General features: G+C 43.4%; 1 protein-coding gene and 1 long non-coding RNA gene across 2 annotated transcripts in view; one reads left to right on the forward strand and one right to left on the reverse strand.

Annotated features, from left to right (window-relative positions):
• The window catches only part of LOC123646909, a 43,785-nt gene that overhangs the window by 13,605 nt on the left and 6,443 nt on the right, over positions 1-23,737 (reverse strand). The gene's annotated exons all lie outside the window — the stretch shown is intronic.
• Positions 16,188-21,202, forward strand: IL6 (interleukin 6). Its single transcript, XM_045564092.1, has 5 exons — positions 16,188-16,244; positions 16,410-16,585; positions 18,011-18,124; positions 18,873-19,019; positions 20,603-21,202. The coding sequence occupies exons 1-5, from the start codon at positions 16,226-16,228 to the stop codon at positions 20,780-20,782; spliced, it is 636 nt and encodes a 211-aa protein (XP_045420048.1). The 5' UTR covers positions 16,188-16,225; the 3' UTR covers positions 20,783-21,202.

The following is a 23,737-nucleotide window of genomic DNA, read 5'->3' on the forward strand; positions in this document are numbered from 1 at the left end:
AAGAGAGAGAGGGAATACGTGGACTGAGACCAAACTGTGGAGGGCCTTGTGGGCCATGTTAGTAGCTTTGGCCTTTACCCTAAAGGTGATGGGAACTATGCAGGGCTTTTGAGCAAAGACTGACATGTTCATCTGTGGTTATGCAGAGGAGAGATTGGGGCAGGACTAAAGACAGGAGACCAAGATGAAACTAAACAACTTATGGAAAGTACCTACTATGCTACCTGACAGGCAGAAGTACATGACTTCCCTTTGCCCTTCCTCTGCTCATATATTAATACAGTTTTAGAAACTAGCCAACCCTGAAGCACAGCAATCTCATTTTTAAGACTCTTATTTTCCTTTTTTCCTTTTTCTTTCCTTTTTTTTATTTCAGATATTACAGGGGTACAAATGCTTTGGTTACATAAATTGCTTTTGTACTGCCTGACAAGCATGCCCATCCCCCAGATGGTGTGCTCCACCCATCAGGTATGAATATACCCATCCCCTCCTCCCTCTTCCCACCTGCCTGACATCCTATGAATGTTACTTCCCATGTGTGCACATTAGTGTTGATCAGTGAGTACTACCTTAATGGTGCATACATGTGGTGTTTGTTTTTCCATTCTTGTGCTACTTCACTCAGAAAAATGGGCTCCAGCTCTATCCAGGATAATTCAATAGGTAGTTTATCTTTTTATGGCTGAGTAGAACTCCATAGTACATATACCACATTTTATTAATCCATTCATGTATTGATGGGCACTTGGGTTGTTTCCACATTTTTGCAGTTGTGAATTGTGCTGCTATAAACATTTGAGTGCAGGTATCTTTTTTATAGAATGTCTTTTTGGGAGTGCTGGATCAAATGGTAGGTCTATTTTTAGTTCTTTGAGGTGTCTCCATACTACTTTCTTAGAAGTTGTACTAATTTGCAGTCCCACCAGCAGTGTATGAGTGTTCCTATCTCTCTGCATCCACAGCAACATTGGTTCTTTTGGGATTTTTTGATAAAAGCCATTCTCACTGGAGTTAAGTGATATCTCATTGTGGTTTTGATTTCCATTTCCCTGATGATTAGGACTGTTTAGAAATAAATACCCAGGTGTGATGGCTCATGCCTGTAATCCCAGCAATTTAGGAGGCTGAGACAGGAGGATCACTTGAGGCCAGCAGATCAAGACCAGCCTGGGCAATATAGTGAGACCCTGTCTCTAAAAATAAATAAGTAAAAAAAAGAAAGAACAAAGAAATAAATGCTTTGTTATATAAAAATGTACATACAAGGATGTCTTCTGCAGCCTTGGCTGTAGAGGTAGAAAACCAAAACCAACTTGGATGTCCATCAAAAGGAAATTGGTTGGACAAATCATGGGATGTGCTATTAATATATTACATATTATTTAAAAGAATGAAAACTACATTAATTGACTTGAGTGGGGTATCCGTCATGTAGAGCTAGGTGAGAAAAACAAATTTCAGAGTAATATGCATTGTATGATTTCATTACTATAAAATAAATAAATAACCCCATTATTGTATAATAATTAGGATGCCGGTTAGTATCCATTTGTGTGAGTTTGTGGCAGGGTGTGGAGGCAGTACAGGCTATTAACAGCAGTCATCTCAAGGGGCTGGCAATCTGCCATAGTTACAATTAGCATGCATTATTTTATAATTTTTTTAATTAATAAAAAATTAAAAGAAAAACCCTATCCTAGAGAATTGGAATTGATAATGTTTTTCCTACAGAGATTGTTATTAACTACAAAGGCATAAAAACCAATCTTTCAACCAGAAGATTCCTCTTCCAGTTGAAGTTTGTTCTTCTTACTGGAACACAATTGTTTTTAAATCTAATGTCCTACCTTGAGTTCTCTGTGATTATTAAATCCAATGGATTGAATCCCAGGATCTCAGGGGATTTAAACGGATCCAGACTTTCAATGCTAATTGCTCGCTGAGAGGAAGCCCCGTTCACTTTTAGGAAATGGATGGGCCTTCCCATCAGGATAAGCAAATTACTTTGGGCTGTACGGAAAAGGTAACCAATCTTCCAAAAGGATTCATTGGCCTTAAAACAACAAGGACATGCAAATCAAGCTGAATCATTAAAAATTCCTTGAGGTCAGGGGTCAAGGCCTGTAGTAAACTGATGAATCTAACTTAATGAAAGCAAAGCACCAACCTCATAGAATACCTGAGTTAAAGTCCCCCGTGCTCTCATTTTCCAGCCTTTTCTACCAGGCACTATGAAAAATAGCCCCCTCGTTCTAGACATAATCTCAGGAGGTATACGCATGCTGAATTTAAGGTGTCTATGGCACATCCCAGTGGAAATGTCCACTAGGCTGTCTAGAATGCAAGAACTTGAGGGATCAGAGTTAGGGACATAAACTTGGAAGTAAGTAAGTAAAGCCACGCAAGGATAAGCTGGCCCATGGAAGGCAGAGAAAAGAGTGACTAGTGTAGCGTGGTGGTTAAGATCACAGAGTCCCTGTTCTACCCTTTTCTAGCTGGGTGATCTTGGGCGTGTTACTTAACTCTTCTAATGCTCCATTATTTCATCTGAAAATTCTAGTTGATAATCATGGCTCCTTTAGAAAATTGTGGTGAGGGCTAACTGAGACAATATACTCAGACTTAGATCACCTGGTGCACGGTGAGCTCTCCTAAATGTGACCTATTATTGTATAGGGATCAGCCAGGGCACTGGCCTGGGGCACGTCCACAAGGAGGAAGAAGGAGCAGCAGAGAGAGAGGAGAGTTGAGGCCAAGCAGGAAGCATTGGTGAGATAGGCTAGAGGTAAGGTAAGACTGGGACTGAAATGATTCATTGATTAGCAATAAGTCACTCTGACTGGGCCACAGCTGTTCAGGGTGGAAGCCAGACAGACTGTTTCCAAAGCAAAACAGGCAGCAATACTAGCATCAGGAGAGATCCAGGAACCAAAGGATACCTTAAAAGAAGGTTAAAAAATGTCAGAATAAACTTTTATTTAATTAATATTTTTATGAGTACCAAAGTAATATATAATCAATGCAGAAGACTTGGAAAACAAAAAAAAAAGCAGGAAAAGAAGTATTGCTTATTCTAGCATCCAGAGAGATCTACATTTTTTCTGTGTATGTGCATTTATAGAAGGGTGTGGCAAGAATACTTCCTCTTGTCATGTGACAAGCATAGTCTGTATTTGCCCAATATTTTGAAACCTAATATTTAAAGACACTTGAAGAAAACTTTGAAGAATATCCTTATGATATTAAAGTAGACTAAATAAGTCTTTTTGGCCAGGCCCAGTCGCTCATGCCTGTAATCCTAGCACTTTGGGTGACCAAGGCATGAGGGCCCTTGAGGCCAGGAGTTCGAGACCAGCCTGGGCAACATAGTGAGACTCCATATCTACAAAATTATAAAATAGCCAGGTGTGGTGACACACACCTGTAGTCCTAGCTACTCAGGAGGCTGAGGCAGGAGGATTGTTCAAGCTCAGGACTTTAAGGCTGCAGTAAACTATGACTGTGCCACTGCACCACAGCCTAGGTGATAGAGTGAGACCCCATCTCTAACAAAACAAACAAAACAAAATAAAAATCTGTCATAGAATCGAGAGAGAGAGAGAGGGGAAAAAAAGCCTTTTTAAGTATGTCACAAAATCTAGAACCCATAAAAGAAAGGCTATAGAGTCTGCTTCATATAAATCTAAACTTTCTTCATGGCCAAAAAACACTATAAACTAAGCAGAAAAATAAATAATAAACTAAAAATACATGTGAAAAACAAAAGTTTGCCTTTTGGAATATATCAAGAGCTCCTTCAAATCAATAGAAAAGGATCAACAACCAATAGAAAAATATACAAAGGATAGGAACATAGAGTTCGTGGAAAACAAAATAAAAATGGTTCTCAATATCTGACCAGATATTGGGCAGATATCCCTCTTACTTACAATAAGAGAGATGCAAATTAAAACCATTCTGATACATGTTTTTTCCTCATCAGTCTGGCAAAGATCAGGAAGTCTGAGAGTACCATGTGCTGACAAAAGTCTGAGGAATGTTCTTACACCTCACTTGAGTGAGTATTAAATTGGTACAACCTCTGTCTCTATCTGTCAAAATTTCCCATATCCTTTGAGCCAGCAATTTGATTTCTAGGAAACTATCTCACTGATACATTCACAAGTGTGAAATTGCACATGGACAAGATTATTCACTGTAGCTTTAGCTGTAACAAGAAAGATTGGAAACAACCTAAAATTCCATCAGTGGGGGATGGGTTAAATCAATGGAATGCCAGGGCTAAAAAGGAAGAGGCAACCCTGTATCTCCCCATAAGAATCAATTGCTAAAACACATTCAATAAAAAAAAGCAAAGTGTAGAACAGTGTAGTTAGTGTACCACCACTTATGTAGAAGAATAAAAATAAATATTCATGGAAATATGAATATTTTGTTTATAAATGCATGCAATATTTCCAGAAGGAATCACAAGGAACCAGTAACAGTAGTCGCCCCTAAGGGCTCCAGCATGGCAAAAGTGACTTACTTTTCATTGAGTACCCTTTGGTACCTTTTGAATTTCGTGCCATGGGTATGTGCTACCTGTGCAAAAACTAGAAACTTGAAATACAACATTTTAAACCAAAATGAAATCTATGAGCCACTCTATTTGGCCTTTTTTTTTTTTTTTCTTTTTTTTGGTGGCCATTTCTGTTTTTTTAAGCTATCTTCCCCCTTCTTGCTTGTCTACTTTGATCCTTTTCTCTCTTTTTTCTTCTCTTCTCTTTTTTCTCTTACCCACACCTCTGTCTAATATCAACAACTAAACAACAACAATTAGCATCTGCTGACAATTTAGTATATACTAATAACTGCTTCATGAATATGATTTCATTAAATTCTCACAACCACCCCCAAATGGTTTTATTTTCCTCAGTTTACAAATGAGGAAACTCAGGCACAGGGCATTGAAGCACCTTACCCAAAGCCACACAAGTAGTAAATGATAGAGCTGGGCTTTAAACCAAGGGCGCCTCTTCAATCCATGCTTTTCCTAGTAAACCATACTGCCTGTGACATGGAATAAGCATATATATATTTTAAATTTTTGAATAAAGTATTATAGTCTTTCTAATTTGCAAATCAAATGAGCTTAATATTTCATATGGCTTTTAAAAAGCATATACAAAGAAAATTTTATAAATTAAGCTGCTCTTTACTTCTAAATCTTTGATGATTATTTTCAATACATAAATTGCAAGGAGACCCCACCTTTCATTCATTCCTCAGTCTGTGCACTAATCAAGTGCTTCAAATTGTGCTATTCCTTGGCATGAGAAAGAAGAAGCCCTCAAGAAACTCTCAAATCAATTGTGGAGAAAGAAATAATAATAATAATAGCTCATGTTTATTGAGCCTACAATGTGCCAGGCAGGTGCCAAGCACTTTACATAGGTTCCTACCACTATATGACATAAGGTATAATTGTTAACCCCATTTTACAAATGGAAACAATGAAGCCCAGATGGTAAATAACTTCCCAGTGGATCATAGCTTGTAAATTACAGAACAAGGATTTGAACCCAGGCAGTTTGGCTCTAGAGCCTGTGCCATCACACCACTGCCTGGAAACAGATTAGTACAGTACATGACTCTGAGACAGCCCAGAGGAAAACCCGCATTATTCCTGGAAATGGATCAACAGAGGCTTCCGGGAGGATGGAGGCATGATCTGAGTCTTGATAGGAGTTCAGTACATAGAGACGTCATGGCATCCGCAAGATGTAATTCTACCCTGCGCTGAAACTGTTCAGAAAAGACTTACATGCTTTGGAAAGAAAAAAAAAAAAAAGTAGCATAGACTCCCATGTGACCTGCCTGGGAACTGTGCCATGTAATGGAATAAAGTTCTATCAGGGATTTTTATATTTTACTCAATATTCTTAAGTTTGGCTGTAACATAGCCAAATATCAACCAAGTTCCTGTCATCAGTAGGTACTGTTAGAAGATTGGATTTAATGGCATTGTTTGTTTTTCTAATGCAACATCCTAGAAATACGCAACAGAACTGTAGCAGAGATGAATCAGAAGAAGGATGCAGCACAAGATGCCATGCCAAGAATAATATTAAGAAAAGTGATTCTCTGTCATTCTGGTACAGTTAAGAGCAAACTTATTATTCAAGAACCAGCAATCCCTTAGAGACCCTAAGAACCCTTCAGGGCTCTCCTCATCCTGTCCACTCAGGGGCCCAAAGCCAACCCCTTTATTCATCAGCTCTGGTTGGGGTGGGACAGTGACAAAGCAGAAATCCTAGGTTTCTGGGCTACTGTCTTGCTGCATCAAATTCCCACAGTCACTAATCTCCAGTTCCTAACTTGGCCCATGGCTCAAAAGAGCTAGGTTCAGCCTCTGCCCAGATCCACCAAGGCATGATCCAGTACCTGGCTGAGGAAAACACAAGGGTATCTAATTCTTTCCTGTGGATTTCCTAACTCTCCCTAATTCAGCTGGTAGCCTATGCCTATCTGTTTTTAAAAGTAGCAGCCTTCATTTGGGGGCATAGAAGCAGCATACTTTGATGAGAATAATCTCTTTCCTTAAAATGCATTTTTTTTTTTTTTTTTTGAGACAGAGTCTGTTGCCTGGGCTAGAGTGCCATGGCATCAGCTCACAGCAACCTCAAACTCCTGGGCTCAAGCGATCCTCCTGCCTCAGGCTCCCAAGTAGCTGGGACTACAGGCATATGCCACCATGCCCGGCTAATTTTTTATATATATATTTTTTTAGTTGTCCATATAATTTCTTTCTATTTTTAGTAGAGATGGGGTCTCGCTCTTGCTCAGGCTGGTCTCGAACTCCTGACCTTGAGCGATCCTCCCACCTCGACCTCCCAGAGTGCTAGGATTACAGGCATGAGCCACCGCGCCCTGCCCTTAAAATGCTTTTAAAAATTGCCTTTGAAATGAGACAAGATCAAATGGTCTTTAATGCCTTTGATACATTCTTTCCTTACACTCCCCACATAGTAGTCATATAATAACTAATCTCTGGATTGAATTGATTTTGCCTTCAAAATATCCCTCTGTTTCCTTGGGCCCACTGATCTGTGGCAAATATTCAAAACTAGCTGAGGAACAGAGGGAGGGTAAGGCTCTGATTTGTAGCATTTGCCAATTTCTGTGGTATAAATATTTCCACCTCGTTTAATTTCAAACTACCATCAGGAGTCACTGAATGCAGAGATGGGAAGTGGTAGGCACAACTGGCTCTCTTGAACCTGAGTCAGCCAGCTCCTGCACACTCCGGATGGCTAGCCTCCATCTGGTCTTACACTGAGATGATTGCAACAGCCTCCAAGCCCACCTCCGTAACTCCAGTCCCCCATGGTCTTCTTTCTGCTCACTCAGATTAAATACTTTCATCGTATCACTGTCCTTAAACCATGTTCCTTGGCTCCCTATTCCTTCACCTCCTTCAGTTTCTCATCCATAAAGTGAAGATAACATAGCCACCTCCATAGAGTGAAGTTTAAATGAATTAAGTATGTAAAGCATCTAGCTCAGCACCTTGCATTCAACAAATACCTGATTGATCCTACATATCAATCCTCAATTACTCAAAGTACCTCAGAAGGAAAACAATACTGTGGTTATAGAATTCAAGGGCCAGGAGTCCTCCTAGGACTTCACCCAATACATCCAAACTATCCCAAATCGGTGCTTACAATTATATTTTTAAAGAGGTCAGGGTCAGGGGGAAGAATGCTGAAAAATTCAGTAATTCCCCATTTCAGAATCTCAGAGTCCTCAAGAGAGACCATGGCCAAACACCCAAATACCTTCCCTGACTATCATCAAGGGATGCTATCTGCTTCTACTCCCACAAAAAATACAGTTTCCCTTGTACAAGCAACACAATCACAGTAGGTGAGAGGTCACCCAAGGGCTACAGCCAGAACTAGAGATGGAAAGGAGAGATATGTTGCAAGAGTGGAAAATCCTTATCAAGAGATACATATTTTTTTTTCTGGCTTTGTAAAAACAGGCCCCGATAAGAAATTTCAAGATACAAGAGGTAATGAACCACACAAGATGAGGAGAGATGATGACACCATCATCCATGACAATTCTCCACATGTACTGCCACCAATGAAGAGCAATGAGCTACTGATGCCCACTGTGAAGTCCAACCACAGCTTGTCTATGTCTAGACCCAGATGAAAGCAAGCTTCAGCTGAACTGAAAACACATTTCCATGATGCCCAACAACCAGCACAACTTACTGATTTAGGGATTATACTACTCCATGAACAACTGAGAAGTTAACCTCCCAGGAAACCCAGTGATTATTTTAAATGTGTCTTATCCCCATTAAAATATAAACTCTTCCCCCGTGCTTTATGAAGTGAATAGTGTGCATATGCAAGAGTCACCTATAAACCTCACTTGATATTTTCCTTCTGAACTCTGTTATATCTATAGCCATTATTTACCCCACCTCTATCCAGAGAGTCACCCAGAATGTTATGCATACAAAGAAGTATAAAAAAGAAAAGCAGGGTTATGGTATTTTCCTGTTTCATACAGATATATATGTATATATGTAAAATATATATATATCTCTACATGGAAAAATGACTAGAATGATTATATGATAATGATAACAATGATTACTGCTGGGTGGTAAGATTATATATTTTCAAAATTTTTTTTCCTTTTTGCCTATCTCTATTTTCTGTTTTCTACATTGAATATGTATTACTTGTATAATTCTCTTTAAGTTAAAAACACTTAGTTTTGAATACTGATCTGTTCCTGCTTGTATAATAACTAAGAAATCGGCTGCTTCCTTGCAGTGATATGCTCGGCTCTGGCATCTCCTGAATCACTTTAGTCCTGCGTGAGGCCACCAAGATCCTGGGCATGTCAAAATGGGTGGCACTGTGACCAGCCAAAACAAGTCTACTAATTAGTCCTTGGGTGAGAACTGGAAGACACCATGAGACTTTTGGGCTTTCAAGCACGATGTCTCAATTTACAGACTCCTATTCCTAAAGTTCTTAGTAGACTCTATATTACTAAGCATGGCCAGTGAAGATCCACAGAAACACAGAATGCTCGAGCTAGGAGGGACTTTAGAGAGCATCTCTCTAAGCGAGCCCGGAGATGGGAGAGCACCTTGCCCAGAATCCTCCAGTCAGTCGTCATCTCAACACTCAAATCTGCCAAGAGCTACACTTGCAAAACACAAGAAACCAAGGTTTTAGCAATGCAGTAAAAAGACAAGCCTAATTCAGGGAAATCCTACACTCAGCCAAAATTTTTGCTGGCAGTATGAAACGCCAGCTTCCTTCTGAATCCTGTAATCCAAGTCCAGAAGACCAACAGGGCCTTTACAAGCCTGGCCAAGAGAGTGCCCGTACAGCATCAGACAAAAACAGCTCAGGACCAAATCTCCTTCTGACATCTGCCCTGCCCTGCCCTGCTATCTTCAATAGCTTTATTGGGTCCACAGTGAACAAACATAACACAGAGAAGGAGTATATATGACAGCCTTTCTACTGGTTGTCCTAGAAGGATGGAAGGGTGTGAGGCACTTAATAGCAGTCACTTAGGCACCAAGCCCCCAAACAAACCTTTGGGAATAGGAAGCCATTTCCACACATCCTGATCACTTACCAAGCCGACTAGCGAAGCAGGTCATGCCTCCCCTCCTGTCCCCACGTCTCCCCCACCCCTCCGCCATCCCTATCTCATAGGAAAGTAGCACATAGGAAACATGGCCTCCAGGGTAAGGGATATAGGAAAGTCATCCCACAAAGCCTTTGGGGGACACAATACTGCAGCTCAGACATGGACCACTGCTAGAGACCCAGCAGCACAGGGGGAGCTACAGGGAGTGACAGCCGATGGCCAGCCCAGGCTTCCTGTGTACACCCTCACATGGAGGCGCCAGCGCCCACTGGAGCCATGTCTGTGGTAGGTCTGCAGGGCAAGGACTCTGCTGTGTGCCGCACACACCCATACACACGCATAGCTACGTATAACACAGAATCCAATAGCTTGAAGAAATTACCTGTGATTCTTTGACCTGCTCACCTGAATCTGAATTCTTCTGTAACATTTTAAATCAATCCAGGTGGGTCCTTCTTCGGGGATAATAGAACCCAATGTCTCAGAATTACAGAGTGCTAAACATGCCCAAAGCATTTCATTGACATTATTCCACCATCAAGACTAGAGAGGCCTTCCCTACCTTCTATGAATTCAGCTGGCTGAGGAGAACACACATGAGGCTTTGCTCAAAGGGATTTAAGACACTCTCTTTTTAGCAAATAACCAGCCAAAAGGGCAGGGAAGGGAGGTGAAAGACGTCATAGCCAGGCCAGCAGAATCCCCTGGTCTTACTATTACATGTGATGATTTCAAATGATTTCTTAGTACCTTAATTTTGAGAGAAAAGAGGAGAGGAAACCAACCAATGCTTTGCATGTTTAGTTTCTGCCTATGACACTGAACTCAGAGAACTGAGATCTTCAGAGAAACCAAAGATGCTTTAAATGACTCGTGAGGATGAATGAACTTACTGCTCCTAGCTGACAAACTGCAGGTTCCTAGTTACAAAGCAGAACCAGCAGCCACCAACATAGAAGGCCTTCCCCACAGATGGAGAAGAGACAAAGCACTGAAACTCAGCCTGAGGGACCTCCCCAGCCATAGGGAGCCAGGGAAATTGACTCCCTCAGGATCAGCAAAGCAATTTCACATCCCCAAACCAGCTTCAGAGCAACTTGCTTATCAACATCTTGAGACCAGGACACTCTCTCCCAGGCCTAGAGACCAGGGTGAAGGGGATGCAGGGGTGTCCCTAAGCAGGGGGAGTCTATATTATTACCCCAAAAGAGGCCATTTCCCTCCTAATATTCCTGGGATTTTCCACTTCAGCAGGGGGAAGGTAACTCAGTACACAGCAAAATGACGGGGGCACAGAACAGATGACCTCTCTACACAGTTTTTAATCAGAAACACAGCAGGGCAGATGAGTCCCTTCCCTGGCCCAGCGGCAGCAAGGTCCAAGCAGAGCATACCCTCCGTCTCAGAAAAACTGAGGCCAGACCAAGATGTCCAATAGGACATCAGAGCTGAGGCTCTAAGGCCAGGACTGAGACTGAACCAGGCTGGGAATTGTCAAGAGCTTTGGTCACCAGCCCTGGCTGCCCTACAATTTCCACTGGCTCTTTCCACATGTCCCTAATATTGCCTGTCCAAGTAAAACCACCACTCTTCCCAAAGCAGGATACTTCCCAGAGCCTTCAGGCATGGTATCTGCTCAGTAGGACTCAGTCCCAGAGGACGGTGTTAAATCACCCATTGTTTCATTTTGCAAACTTTTTATGACTTGGTGACAAGTGAAACTACATTCTGACAGCAACTGCAAGTTCCCTAGTACCCAGTGACTTCCCTTTTTTTCTTGAGACTCTCCCTCCTGTTAAATCACAGACCCATCCATCTCCAACGCTCAGAATATAGCCAGAAAGCACGACACCACATCTTAACTTGTGAGATGTGCAGAACCCTTCTCCTCCTGCAAGCTTAAGTACCAAATGGAAGCCACTTTTTCCCCTTCATCTTGAATGTATTAGTAGACTCTGAACTGGACTCTAACAACATATAGGAAAGAAGTCATGGGTAGTAATTCTGGGGGACAGAGAGAGGACCAGCCCTCCCTACATAAGGTGGACAAGGAAGCAGAGCTGCCTTGGTTTCCCTTCTCCTTCCCCACACACTCCCATTTGTCCTGCCTCTCTTGGTCTCAGCTGGCAGTCACTTCAAATCAGCAATGGTGCAATCCAGCAACTAAGAAATTAGTTAATAAATGCTGACAGCACAGCCCTTCCTGGTCATTCATACATATTAAAATATGGGGAAGATTTTGGGACAGGGGGTATATGGGAAATCTCTGTACCTTCCTCTTGATTTTGCTGTGAACCTAAAACTGCCCTTAAAAAGAGTCTTTAAAAAAATACAAGGGATGAGCCCTCCAAGTGGAAAACCCATTGAGCTGCACAGGAATGATGCTATCATGGTGGAATTGTGCATGTTGCATTAATGCTTTGGAGCAAAGGAGAGCCCATTTCTCCCACAAGCAAATGCCAGCCCAGGCATTGACACTAATGAAGATCCATGCTAGCAACATGCAGGGGGCAGACAGCGTCACCAACCTCTCTTTACACATGCATTCCTACTCCCCACACAACTTGCTCTTTTTTGACTGCCAGAAGTATAAGATCTGTGGTTAAGTCAGGACCCTCCACCCTCAAGGGCCATTTTCAGGAGTTTGATTAATGACAATGACCATGCATGGGAAGGCTGTGGACTTCTGTCATAAAAACTTAGCAGAAAGCCTTGGAAAAGGTCGAAGAGCAAGACACAAGCTGGGCTAATTATCTAAATCAAGGGACCTGGTTTGGGGATTTTAATGTTCTCAAAAAAGAAGAAATCTCCCTGCCCCCTACTTTGTGCCATAAGGCATTTTCAACAAAACCCAGACTCTCATTATTTCTTCAGAGGGAAAATGATTGGGACATCACATCACTGGCACAGTGGTCTGGCTCATTCACAGTCCCTCATTGGCAAGACATCAGGTGAACTGACAGAGCAGAGCTGGAGGAGTTCTCAGAGGCAAAGGGTCTAAGCCAAGGAGTGTTAGGATGAGTGAGCATTTACTGTGGGATTACTGTGCGCTAGAGATTTTGCACACTCTATCTCATTCAGTCTTCACAACAGCGCTGTAAGAGAAGAAATATTATCACCCCAGTTTTATAGGTGAATAAACAAGGGCACAGACCAGATCCTTGGTGTAACAAACAGATCCTTGATGTAACTCAGTTAGGGTCAAACAGCTAGCAAGTGGTAGAGCTGGGCTTTAAACCCAAGCTGCAAGACCCAAGTGTTTGTGCTCTGTCACGTGCCCTCCCACAGAGAACCGTGTTGATGGCACCAAACCACTGAAAATTATAGTGTGTGTATATTTGTGTGTGGGTTGTATACTCATACATAAGCCAATGATGTAAATACAGAGATTGTTACAGCCCAACCAGGTGCACTGCCCACTGCTCAAGAGGAAGCAATACGTGGAGACAGTAGGGTTTACAATAGAGAAAGAGTTTAATATTGCAAGCACCATGTGAGGAGATAGGAAGAATTTCTCAACTCCATCTCCCCAAAAATTTGGGAGAAAGGGTTCTTAAAGATAGTTTGGTAGGCAAAAGGCTAGGCGATTGGGTTTGCTAATTGACTAGGTTTGGGGCAGAACCATGCAGTGTAGAAATTGTCTTCTTTGCTGCGTTGGTTCTCGGGTGGGAGTCACAAGACAGTTGAGTCAGTTCCTTGGTATGGGCCACTGGTCTGGGTGGGTCAGCTGTTCCACTGGAATTCAGGGCTGGAAGACATCTCAAAAACTAGCCTTAGGTTTCACAGGGTGATGTTATCGATGGGAAAAGTTAAGAATCTTTATGATCATCAGCTATGTGACTCCTGAGTAGCAATTATAGGAAAACTAACTAGGAGACAGTGGCTGGTTATTATCATTGTTTTTAGCTATGTCTCTAGGGAAACTGTGGCCTTGGGGCCACATGTGGCCCTCCAGATCCCCAAGTGTGGCCCCTCAACCAAATCCAAACTTCACAGAACAAATCCCTTTATTAAAAAGATTTATTCTGTAAAATTTAGATTCAGTAAAAAGTCTGCACTCGAGGATCCAGAAGGCCACATGTGGTCCAAGGCCACAGGTTCCCCACCCTACTAGCCCTTACCATAGTTCTCGACTTGCACCCCTTTATTAATTTGGAAAGGGCAGTTTCAAGGTGAGTACTTGGGTAGCTGAGAAAACCTCTCCCAGACTAGAATAACAGAGGATTTATACTAGGGATTAGACATTACCTGTGGGAAAAGGAGCCAGGAAAGGAAGGAGACTTACTTTTCCCTGTATGCCCTAAGATCCTGTTTCAATATTTTCTCATGGACACGTACTGCCTATTTAAAAACACTTGTTCTTGACAAGATAAATCTGTATGTTGTCTTGTGTCATGAAGTTCAGGTATTTGAAATTTACCAAGTGATATTTTCTAGAAAACAGATATTTGAGAAAAAGCAAAAATCCCACACTACGGAGGCCTGTCACACCACACGGGAGCCAGGAGATGGGGGGGGGGGGCTTCATTTAGAGCAGGAAAGAGAACTCAGTTCCGGAGTGCCTAAGTTGCTTAAGACCCAAGAGCACTAAAAGTGAAACCATTCAACCACCCTCCCCCATTTTCATTTTCTTTTCTGTTCTTTTTTTTCCTTTCAAAAGAATAATTATTTCTAGAGGGATTTTTAAAATATTGCCAGGTGACTGAGAAGGGTGTATGTGCGTGTGTGTATGTGCGTGTGTGTGTGTGTGTGTGTGTGTGTGTGTGTGTGTTTTGTTTTGGAGCGTGCTAAAGCCTTTTTTGACTTTACAGGATTAAAATTAGATATTTTCTTTCATCAGTTTTGCTGTAGAAAATGAAAATCCTTACAATGGCTAGAAGCAGCCTCATTTGCGTTTTCAAACCAAAAATCCCCAGTACTCCCAGAGGACTGCTGCTTCTGTAGGCTTAGACGATCAGTGAAAGAATGGATGACTTCACTTTCCACAAGAGGCAGGTCCGAAAAATGTTATGCACAAAACAAAACTTGAGCAAATCATCCATATTTTAAACGCCCTAGCAGAGGTCATTGTCTTAGCAATCTTGAAGAGATCCTCTTTGCAAAGCAAAGAAGCTGATAGCGATGTTAACGCTCTGTTTTGTAAATAACCGTTTTGGTGCAGTGCAAGGGTCCCAGTTTCCACCCTGAGCCATCCTCAGAGTCCTCTGGGTTTCTGGAGACTGGTAGGGCTGCCAGATCTAGAACTCTCTGGGTTTCTGGAGACTGGTAGGGTTGCCAGATGTAGAGGCCATTTGCGTGTTACTAAGGACCCTCCTGCAAGAGACATCATCCTCGGGGAAGAGGGCTTCTGTACAAGCTTGACCCAATACGAAAGGACTGGAGGGGAAGCTGATTCAGAGCTACAGCCTGGCCTGTGTTAGCAGTTTCTTTCCAGCCACCTTTGAATTCAAATCATGTCACAGGACGAAAGGGAGCTATGAACACAAGCTCTGGAAGATGCCTCAAGGTCCTCCTTTAACATCCCCATCAAAGAGGTGAGTAGTGTTTCTCCCCATTTCTGCCCTGAACGAAGTGAGCTTCAGTAACTTGAGAGCTCCAGCAGACCCAGGGCCCGTTCAGGTGGCCCGGGGAGCAGAACCCACCTGTTGCTGGCAGTGGTGATGGGACTCACGTGGCAGTGGGTCCCTCTGGCATAAAGACCGAAGTCCTCACTTGGAGGACCCCCAAAGAGCCACTAGGGAGAGAGCAGGGCAGTAGTGACCTCCCCTATGTGGGCTGGAGCCCGCGAGGAGGAAACCAACAGATGCCCGGCACTGTGGCAAAAAGGAGTCGCACAATCCACCTGGAGACTTCTAGAAATAACTGCACAAGATTTGGGGTGGCCAGGCAGTTCTGCAATGGCTGGTCACAGCAAAAGCCAGGAAATCAAAGCACTCAGATGACTGGCAGTATTACCTTCTTTGTAACCCCAGGCCGGGGGCTGTGGTCTGAAGAAACAGGTCAGAATATTTTAGGTTTTTTACAAATACAGATTAACTGGCATGCTAAATCCTAGTCTGTTAATCTGGTAACTGAAGTAATTTTAAAAAAAAAAAACATAGTCAGCTTTAGCTTCCTTTTTTTCCCCTCCTCATCAAACTTCGTGCTTGCCTTCAGCTTTTCTCTTTGTCAAGACATGCCAAAATGCTAAGTCACTTAAAAGAAAAAAAAAAAAAGAAAGTAAAGGAAGAGTGATACTACTACTTAGCGATAGCCTCAGTGATGACCTAAACTGCACTTTTTTCCCCAGTTATGATTCCTTGTGATGCTAAAGGACGTCACATTGCACAATCTTAATAAGGTTTCCAATCAGCCCCACCCGCTCTGGCCCCTCCCCCCCACCCCCCTCCAGCAAAGTTTTATCAAATGTGGGATTTTCCCATGAGGCTCAAAATTAGAGTCTCAAGCCCCAATAAATATAAGACTGGAGATGTCTGAGGCTCATTCTACCCTTGAGCCCTCCAGGAACGAAAGAGAGCTCCATCTGCCCTCCAGGAACCCAGCTATGAAATCCCTCTCCGCACGTAAGTGAAGGAAATCCCTAGCCCTGGAGGCGCCGGCGGGGGGCGGCAGCGGCAGCGCCTGTGCGAGGGAGGGACGTGTGGCCGGCCAGGGCTGGCCCGCGGCCAGCAGAGGCGAGCTCCCAGCTGCGCGTCGGTTCACTGGACTCTCTCCTCCCTCCCGCACAGGCGCCTTCTCTCTGGGGCTGCTCCTGGTGGTGGCTACTGCATTCCCCACCCCAGAACCTCTGGAAGAAGAAACCAAGGATGATGCTACCCCAAACAAGCCATCGCTCACCACTCCAGAGCAAACAGAAGGACTTATTAAGCACCTCCTGGGAAAAATCGATGAACTGACAGAGCAGGTGGGTAGCCTTGGCGATGGGGACAAGACGGCCCGTGTGGGCATGTGTTCTCCTTGCCCCTGCGTGTGGACAGGGGCGGCTGCATGGGGAGGTCTTTGCTGGGTTCTGGGGCACTTTAGATTTGAGGCCAAAGGGGCAGGCTAGACTGTCTTCTGTACATCTCCTCTACTTGCTGGTCTCAGGAGTTTCCTTTCCTTTCTGGAAAACACAGAATGGGGCTGGAATCCATGCCACCTGGCCCATTCTCAGCTCCACACTTGGCAGGAGCTCCCTTTTCCCTAACCAAAAAATAAGGTCTGTGAACCTTCTTTTTATTCCTTGGACTTTAGGAGGATTAGAAAAGTGCCACCTGAAGTGAATGTTCAGCTTCTTGGGGAAGTTGCAATACTTTTCGGTGACATAAGCTCAGTGGTTAGGACTCCCCAAAGTCATTCCAGCTAAGGTGGATACTTTAGAGGCTACCAAAGTGGCAAAATCATATGTAGGTTAAAGCATCTCCCAACTTTAAATGCAAGATATTTTGGCTCTGTTTGTTAGAAAGAAAAGAACACAGGAGAGGGGATTGGGAGCCGGGACTCTAGTTCTGGTTCTGCCAAATCAGGTTTGTCATCTTGGGCAAATTCCACCTCTGGGCCGGGCGCGGTGGCTCACGCCTGTAATCCTAGCTCTGGGAGGCCGAGGCGGGTGGATCGCTCGAGGTCAGGAGTTCGAGACCAGCCTGAGCAAGAGTGAGACCCCGTCTCTACTAAAAATAGAAAGAAATTATCTGGCCAACTAAAAATATATATACAAAAAAATTAGCCGGGCATGGTGGCGCATGCCTGTAGCCCCAGCTACTCGGGAGGCTGAGGCAGTAGGATTGCTTAAGCCCAGGAGTCTGAGGTTGCTGTGAGCTAGGCTGATGCCACGGCACTCACTCTAGCCCGGGTAACAAAGTGAGACTCTGTCTCAAAAAAAAAAAAAAAAAAAAAAAACAAATTCCACCTCTGGATCCATCTGTAAAACTGTGGAGTTGGAACTAGATGATCTCACAGGTCCTTCCAGCTGGAACATTCAATGGCTTGAATTATATTCACCCAATTATCATCAAAATTGCTGTCCTTTATTAAGTACCCACTATGTGCCAGGCACTTTATATGAATAGTATGTCTAATCCTCGTAACAAACTTGCAAACTTTAATGATCCCCGATTTGGAGATAAGGAAACTGAGACTCGGGATGAGTAACACACCTGAAGTCACAGTGAGCCTGGACTTGGACCGAAGTGTGCCCAAATTCACCGGACTTTGTTTGCCAGGATGCCAGTGGGTTTTGACTTCGGTTTTCTTAGAGACTTTCCTGGCTGTGGCAGAACAGGAATTGGCCCTCTAGTGGTGTTTGTTTTAGGGGCACTTACATGATAACAATTTTGGTATTCTTTCCCAGTTGTGTGAAAAGGGTACCAAATGTGGAGACATCAAGGAGGCACTGGCAGGAAACCACCTGAAGCTTCCACAGATGACAGACAAAGATGGATGCTTCCAAGCTGGATTCAGTCAGGTATGAACTCGTTGCATTCACTTTTAGCTATCACTTAGGTAAAATTCTCCCTCTTGCATTACAGTACCTTTATACCCATCGATCCAGGCAGTCAACAAAGAAGGGGATAGATGTAAAGAACATTATTATGTAATTTCATGAGGATGCCAACTAAAGCTTTTTGGAAGGCAGTTTATCCTCTGAGCAGGCTTGGCCTGAGATGGCCCCTCTGTGCTGGGATTTTCACAGCTGCTAAACGTTAGAAACCCCTGCAGGTTTAGCTAGTTCGTCCTGAGTAAGGGAGTCTGCGGGGCCTTTCTCCTCTCTGACTTCCCCTGGCAGGATCCTTGCTCAGTTAATTCTCCACACCCTTCTCCTTCCACACAGTGAGATAACCTGCACTGATGTGATTATTCCTTAAAAGGAGGTTTCGGCCCAACGTTGACAAGGGCAGGAGTGCAGGAAGAGGATCCAGGAAGGATCCCTGTTGCCACATTCGAGCACCTGTTGGGCTTTGGGTCAAATTAATTAAGTGGTGCCTTTAATTGTCCGGATATTTACCATTGTAAATATGCTTCCTGATGTCCCAAAACGTGATGCCTAGCAGGTACTTAAAGTTCTCTGGAGAGGCAAAGGGAGAAGATGCCGAATTATAGCAATTTGAACTTTTAAAATTGATTCTTTTTTTTTCCCCCTGGTCCTTCACTTAGGATTAAAATTGGTTCTATCTCCTAGTAATAACTAATTTTCCCACCATCTTCTCCCTTAGGACGTTTGCTTGCAAAATATCGCTGGTGGACTTGCAGGGTATCACACATACCTGGAGTACATCGAGGACAAGTTTGAGGATGATACGAATGATGCCAAAACTTTGGAAATGGGCATCAAATATCTGATCGAGATCCTGAAGCAAAAGGTGAGTGTTTCCCCTCCTCCCCTCACTTGGCATGGGGAAGACAGGCCCAAAGGAAGCAGCCTGGACAATTCAGGGATGCAAGGCTATGTGTAAATGGAAGGCTCTGAAGAATAGTCCCCTAAAGTTTAAACTTTTGTTTTTGTTTTTGGCTCTCTTCTGCAAAAGGACATTGATAACTGTATTTAAAACTATATTAAAGGAGGTGGATTTTAACATCAATTTATAACAGCTTAAGAGATAACAAGAAAAGATTTGTAGAGGCAGAAGGAAGCACATCCAAGCCCACCCAGTGATCCATAATAACAAAGAACAGAAAGCACAAAAACAATTTTAACATTTTTTTTTTTTTGAGACAGAGTCTCACTCTGTTGCCCAGGCTAGAATGAGTGCCATGGCATCAGCCTAGCTCACAGCAACCTCAAACTCCTGGGCTCAAGCAATCCTTCTGCCTCAGCCTCCCAAGTAGCTGGGACTACAGGCATGCACCACCATGCCTGGCTAATTTTTTCTATATATATATATTTTTAGTTGTCCATATAATTTCTTTCTATTTTTAGTAGAGACGGGGTCTCGCTCTTGCTCAGGCTGGTCTCGAACTCCTGAGCTCCAACGATCCACTCACCTTGGCTTCCCAGAGTGCTGGGATTACAGGCATGAGCCACCGCGCCCGGCCTAATTTTAACATTTTAATTAGTGCCAAGTGGCATTCTTTTCATTGTGGTTGTTTCAACTCTTTTTCCCTACATTTTACCAGAGAGTTCATTCAGAAAAGTGGCCAAAGGCTAAAGGCTGGGCCACCAGCAGCTACCTATTCAAAAGGCAGACCCTGTGGGGGCTGCGTGGGTGGGAAAGCCAATCGGAGTGCAAGAGAAGGGCCCTGGAATGAAACCCCGGTGCTGATCCTGCCAAACCAAGTGTCTCAGTACTTTAATGTGCACAGGAATGCCCCAGGGATCTTGTGATGCAGAATCTGATTGGGCAGGTCTGGGGTGGGCCTTAGATCTGCATTTCTAATAAGCCTATATCCCTGGCCATGCTGCAGCACTCCAGATGCAAACGGAGGTGCAAGGCCTTCCACGATTACTTGCCCCTATGTGGGTGGGTCTATGGAAAGGTGCTCCCCAGTTCTCTTCACACCACCAGATCAGTGGACTCTCAACAGATGTTGCATGGATGGTGAGAGGGAAACTGGAGGAAAGTATTAGAGTTAGAGGCCACTAAGAACCCATTAAAATGCCTTTAAGTATGGGTTCCTCATTCACCTATTAAATTCCAACTGTGTGCCAGGTACTGGTTCAACAGAAGACAGATAAGATAGTGGTGTTGCCTTCAAGATGCTTATGGTCTAATGGGAGGCAGAGCAGCAAAGGAATGATTAAAATTCAGTTGCTATGAAAGGGTCCTGCTCAGGGTGGGCTTGGAGCAGAAGCACCTCCCCCGACCTGGGCGAGTCAGGGCAGGCAGCCCCAGTGGGTCTCATTCACCCCAAATTTGAACACCTTCCCACAGCCCAGAGCATCCTTCCACTGCAGAGGATTTGTTCAATTATTTAAAGAATCCTTTTTGTTTTCTTTTCCCTTCAGATAAAGAATGCAGAGGCAGTAACCACCCCTAGCCCAACAGCAAATGCCAAACTGGTAGAGGAACTGCAGTCGCAGGATGAGTGGGTGCAGCACACGGCGATTAGCATCATCTTGCGCAGCCTTCAGGAATTCCTGCAGTTCAGCTTGAGGGCTATTCGGATGAATAGGGGGGACAACTAAACTAAGATTGGTGTAGTTCATGGGCATTCCTTCCCCTGGTCCCAAACCACTCCACTGTGCACATAACTTAGGTTGTTCTCTGTGAAAAACCTAAAGTATAAGCGTTAGGACACTATTTTAATTATTTTTAATTTATTGATATTTAAATATGTGAAGTCAAGTTAATTTATCTAAGTGATATTTATATTTTTATGAAGTGCCACTTGAAATGTTTTATGTCTTCGTTCTGAGATAATATACAGTGGCTATGCAGTTTGAATATCCTCTGTTTCAGAGCCAGATCATCTCTTGGAATGTATAGGCTTACCTCAGATAAATTGCTAACTTATACATATTTTTAAAAGAGATATTTATATTGTATTTATATAATAATGTTTAAATGATTTTGATACCATTAAATCGTAGTTTTTGAATCAGCAATTAAGACTTTGTGAATTGTGTGAAGCTTACTATAAACAAGTTTCTTGTCATCGCCACCACCCCAAAAAAAGCTATACTCAATCACTTGGAGAAAGCTATGATGGAGCATCCACCACATGGCAGGCACCATGCTAGGTGTGTGACATCCATCACATCCTTTAATCCCAGCACTCACATACTGCTTCCTAGATGTGGGAGAGTAAGTGATTTACCTAAGTCATCCAACTGGAAGGTAGGGCAAGGGCCCAGATTTGAAACTCATATCCACCTGCCTCTAGGCCCCCTATTCTTCACCTTTAGGTCCCACTGTCTCCCAGGGAACTGAAAGAGATGCTGAAAATCCCAAAACATGTTAATGTGGGGAATATGTTTAAAGATGCAATCAAAGACTTTGGGATCATACAACCACTTTTATAAGACAGCAGCAATTTGCAAGCTTCCAAATAGTGACCAGAAGGTCTGCCTCCCTCCCTTGGGTTACTGAAACATTGTACATATCTATCTGTCACAACACCTACTACATTATATCACACCTTAAATAAAATTGATGGATTTTGCTTTCTAGCCAATATGTGGGTTCCTCAAGAAACCAGACACTAGTGTGTTCATCTTTGCATCTTGGGCTCATGGCCCAGAACTTGTACAAAGGAGCCCCCAATAAACATTTGTTGAGTGAATAAAGTATACATAGATGTATACTTTATTCAAATGTAAGAAGACACCTCAATTCTTAGGGGCATATAGTGTTAGGAGAAATTGCTAACTCTGTGTACTTATGTAGCTTCATCTTAAGGAAAAATAGCAAGAATTAGAAAGAAACTAGATCCTAAAGACTTCTAGAGAAGGCAATGAGTAGTCAATAGATGAATACCTCCACTTCCTTCCCCTCTGACAATGATCTTCATCTGCCCTCTCAACTCGCCCATCGAGAATGGTGGTGAGAGGCAATCTGGACAACTTCACATGACCCCTCTACCCCATCTCAACACAGCACCGGGAATTTGGTACAGATTTCCCCTTTCCAACCCCAGCAATATGAAAGTTCTGTCTTCTAACAAAGCTTTTCTCCCACCCTAACCACCAGAGACTTCTTCCTCCAGGGGAGGAGTTCTGCTGGGTAAGGGAAAATCCACGGAGGCCAAGAACTGAGAGGAGCTGAGCAAGAAAAGAGCCACATGCTCTGAATTCTAGAAACCATGCATCACAAGTGGGCTTCCCAAAATTAGGGTCAAATCAAAGAATAAAGAGAAATAGCACTTCACCAATTCTTCCATTCTTCAAACAAAAATGTGTTGGGCACCATATATAAGTCAGGGAATGCTTGTGATGAAGAGGTGAACAGATAGAAATGGGCTCTGCGCTCATACAGTACACACTGAGGCAGGGAAAACAGACATTGAACAAAGACTGTGAGTATGATGAGGTTTACAACAAAGAAATGTGGGTGCACTGAGAACCCATACTGGGGTCACCAATAGCAGGGGTACCTAAGTAAAACTGGGGAGGGCAGCCATGGAGGCTTCCTTGAGGAAGAAAGAGGTTTTGGCTGAGATAAGAAAGATATATAGGAGTTAGCCAGGCCAATATGGGCAGGAAGAGCATTCCAGACAGAGGGATCAGAATGTGCAAACGTCTGAATCAACAAAAAGTATGGTTGAGACGTGAAAACTACATTATTTCCAATTTATGAAGGGCAAGAAGGAGGGTGGTTGAAATGGGGTGGAGAGGAAGGCCAGGACCAGATCATCAACAGCATCAGAAGCCATATTCAAAATTTTGGAATTATCCCCATGTGGTGAGAGGACACTGACAGATTTTAAGTAGCAGAATGGCATGGGAGACTTACATTTTAATATGATCACTCAAGCTGCAGTGTGGAGAATGGATGGGAAAGCGGCTGGAAGAGGATGTTGGGGTAACTTCAACCTAATCCTCAGTGAATGTGACCTTACGTGGAAATTGAATCTTTGCAGATGTAATCAAGATAAGATGAGTCATTAGGGTGGACACACGGGAAGAAGTTCAATGGAAGACAGACAGATGGAGAGATGCATCTATCAGCCAAGGAATAGCAAGGATTACCGACAACTACCAGAGGTAGGAAGAGGCAAGGAAGGATCCTCCCCTACAGGTTTCGGAGGGAGCATGGCTTTGCTGACACCTTGACTTCAGACTTCCAGCCTCCAGAACTGTAAGAGAATAAATTCCTGTTCTTTTAAGGCACCCAGCTTAGTTACAGCAGCCCTAGGAAACTAATACAGCTACTACAGCAGCACACAGTAGGAGAGTCGAATCTAAAGTAGAGGGCCGGGGAAAAGATTCCCAGCAGAAATGACATCGAAGCTTATATCAAAAGAATGTGTAGGATTCAGCCATTTGGGGAGGCAGGAGGGGTGTTCCACCTGGTGAGCAGAGTGGGTGCAAAGGCTCGGAGGCAAAGGAGAACATGTCGGAGAAACTGAAGAAATCCTAAATGGCTGAATCACAAATAGTAGAAATGAAGCTAAAGTAGTAGGGTCCAAGTCATGAAAGAGC

Source organism: Lemur catta, chromosome 11 (assembly GCF_020740605.2).
Source record: "Lemur catta isolate mLemCat1 chromosome 11, mLemCat1.pri, whole genome shotgun sequence".
Taxonomy (NCBI): Eukaryota; Metazoa; Chordata; class Mammalia; order Primates; family Lemuridae; genus Lemur; species Lemur catta.

Bases quoted from the DNA above. Each gene is read 5' to 3' on its own strand.
- IL6 (XM_045564092.1), top strand. The intron at 16,586-18,010 runs GTGGGTAGCCTT...ATTCTTTCCCAG, and splicing joins TCGATGAACTGACAGAGCAG to TTGTGTGAAAAGGGTACCAA. The intron at 18,125-18,872 runs GTATGAACTCGT...CTTCTCCCTTAG, and splicing joins TCCAAGCTGGATTCAGTCAG to GACGTTTGCTTGCAAAATAT.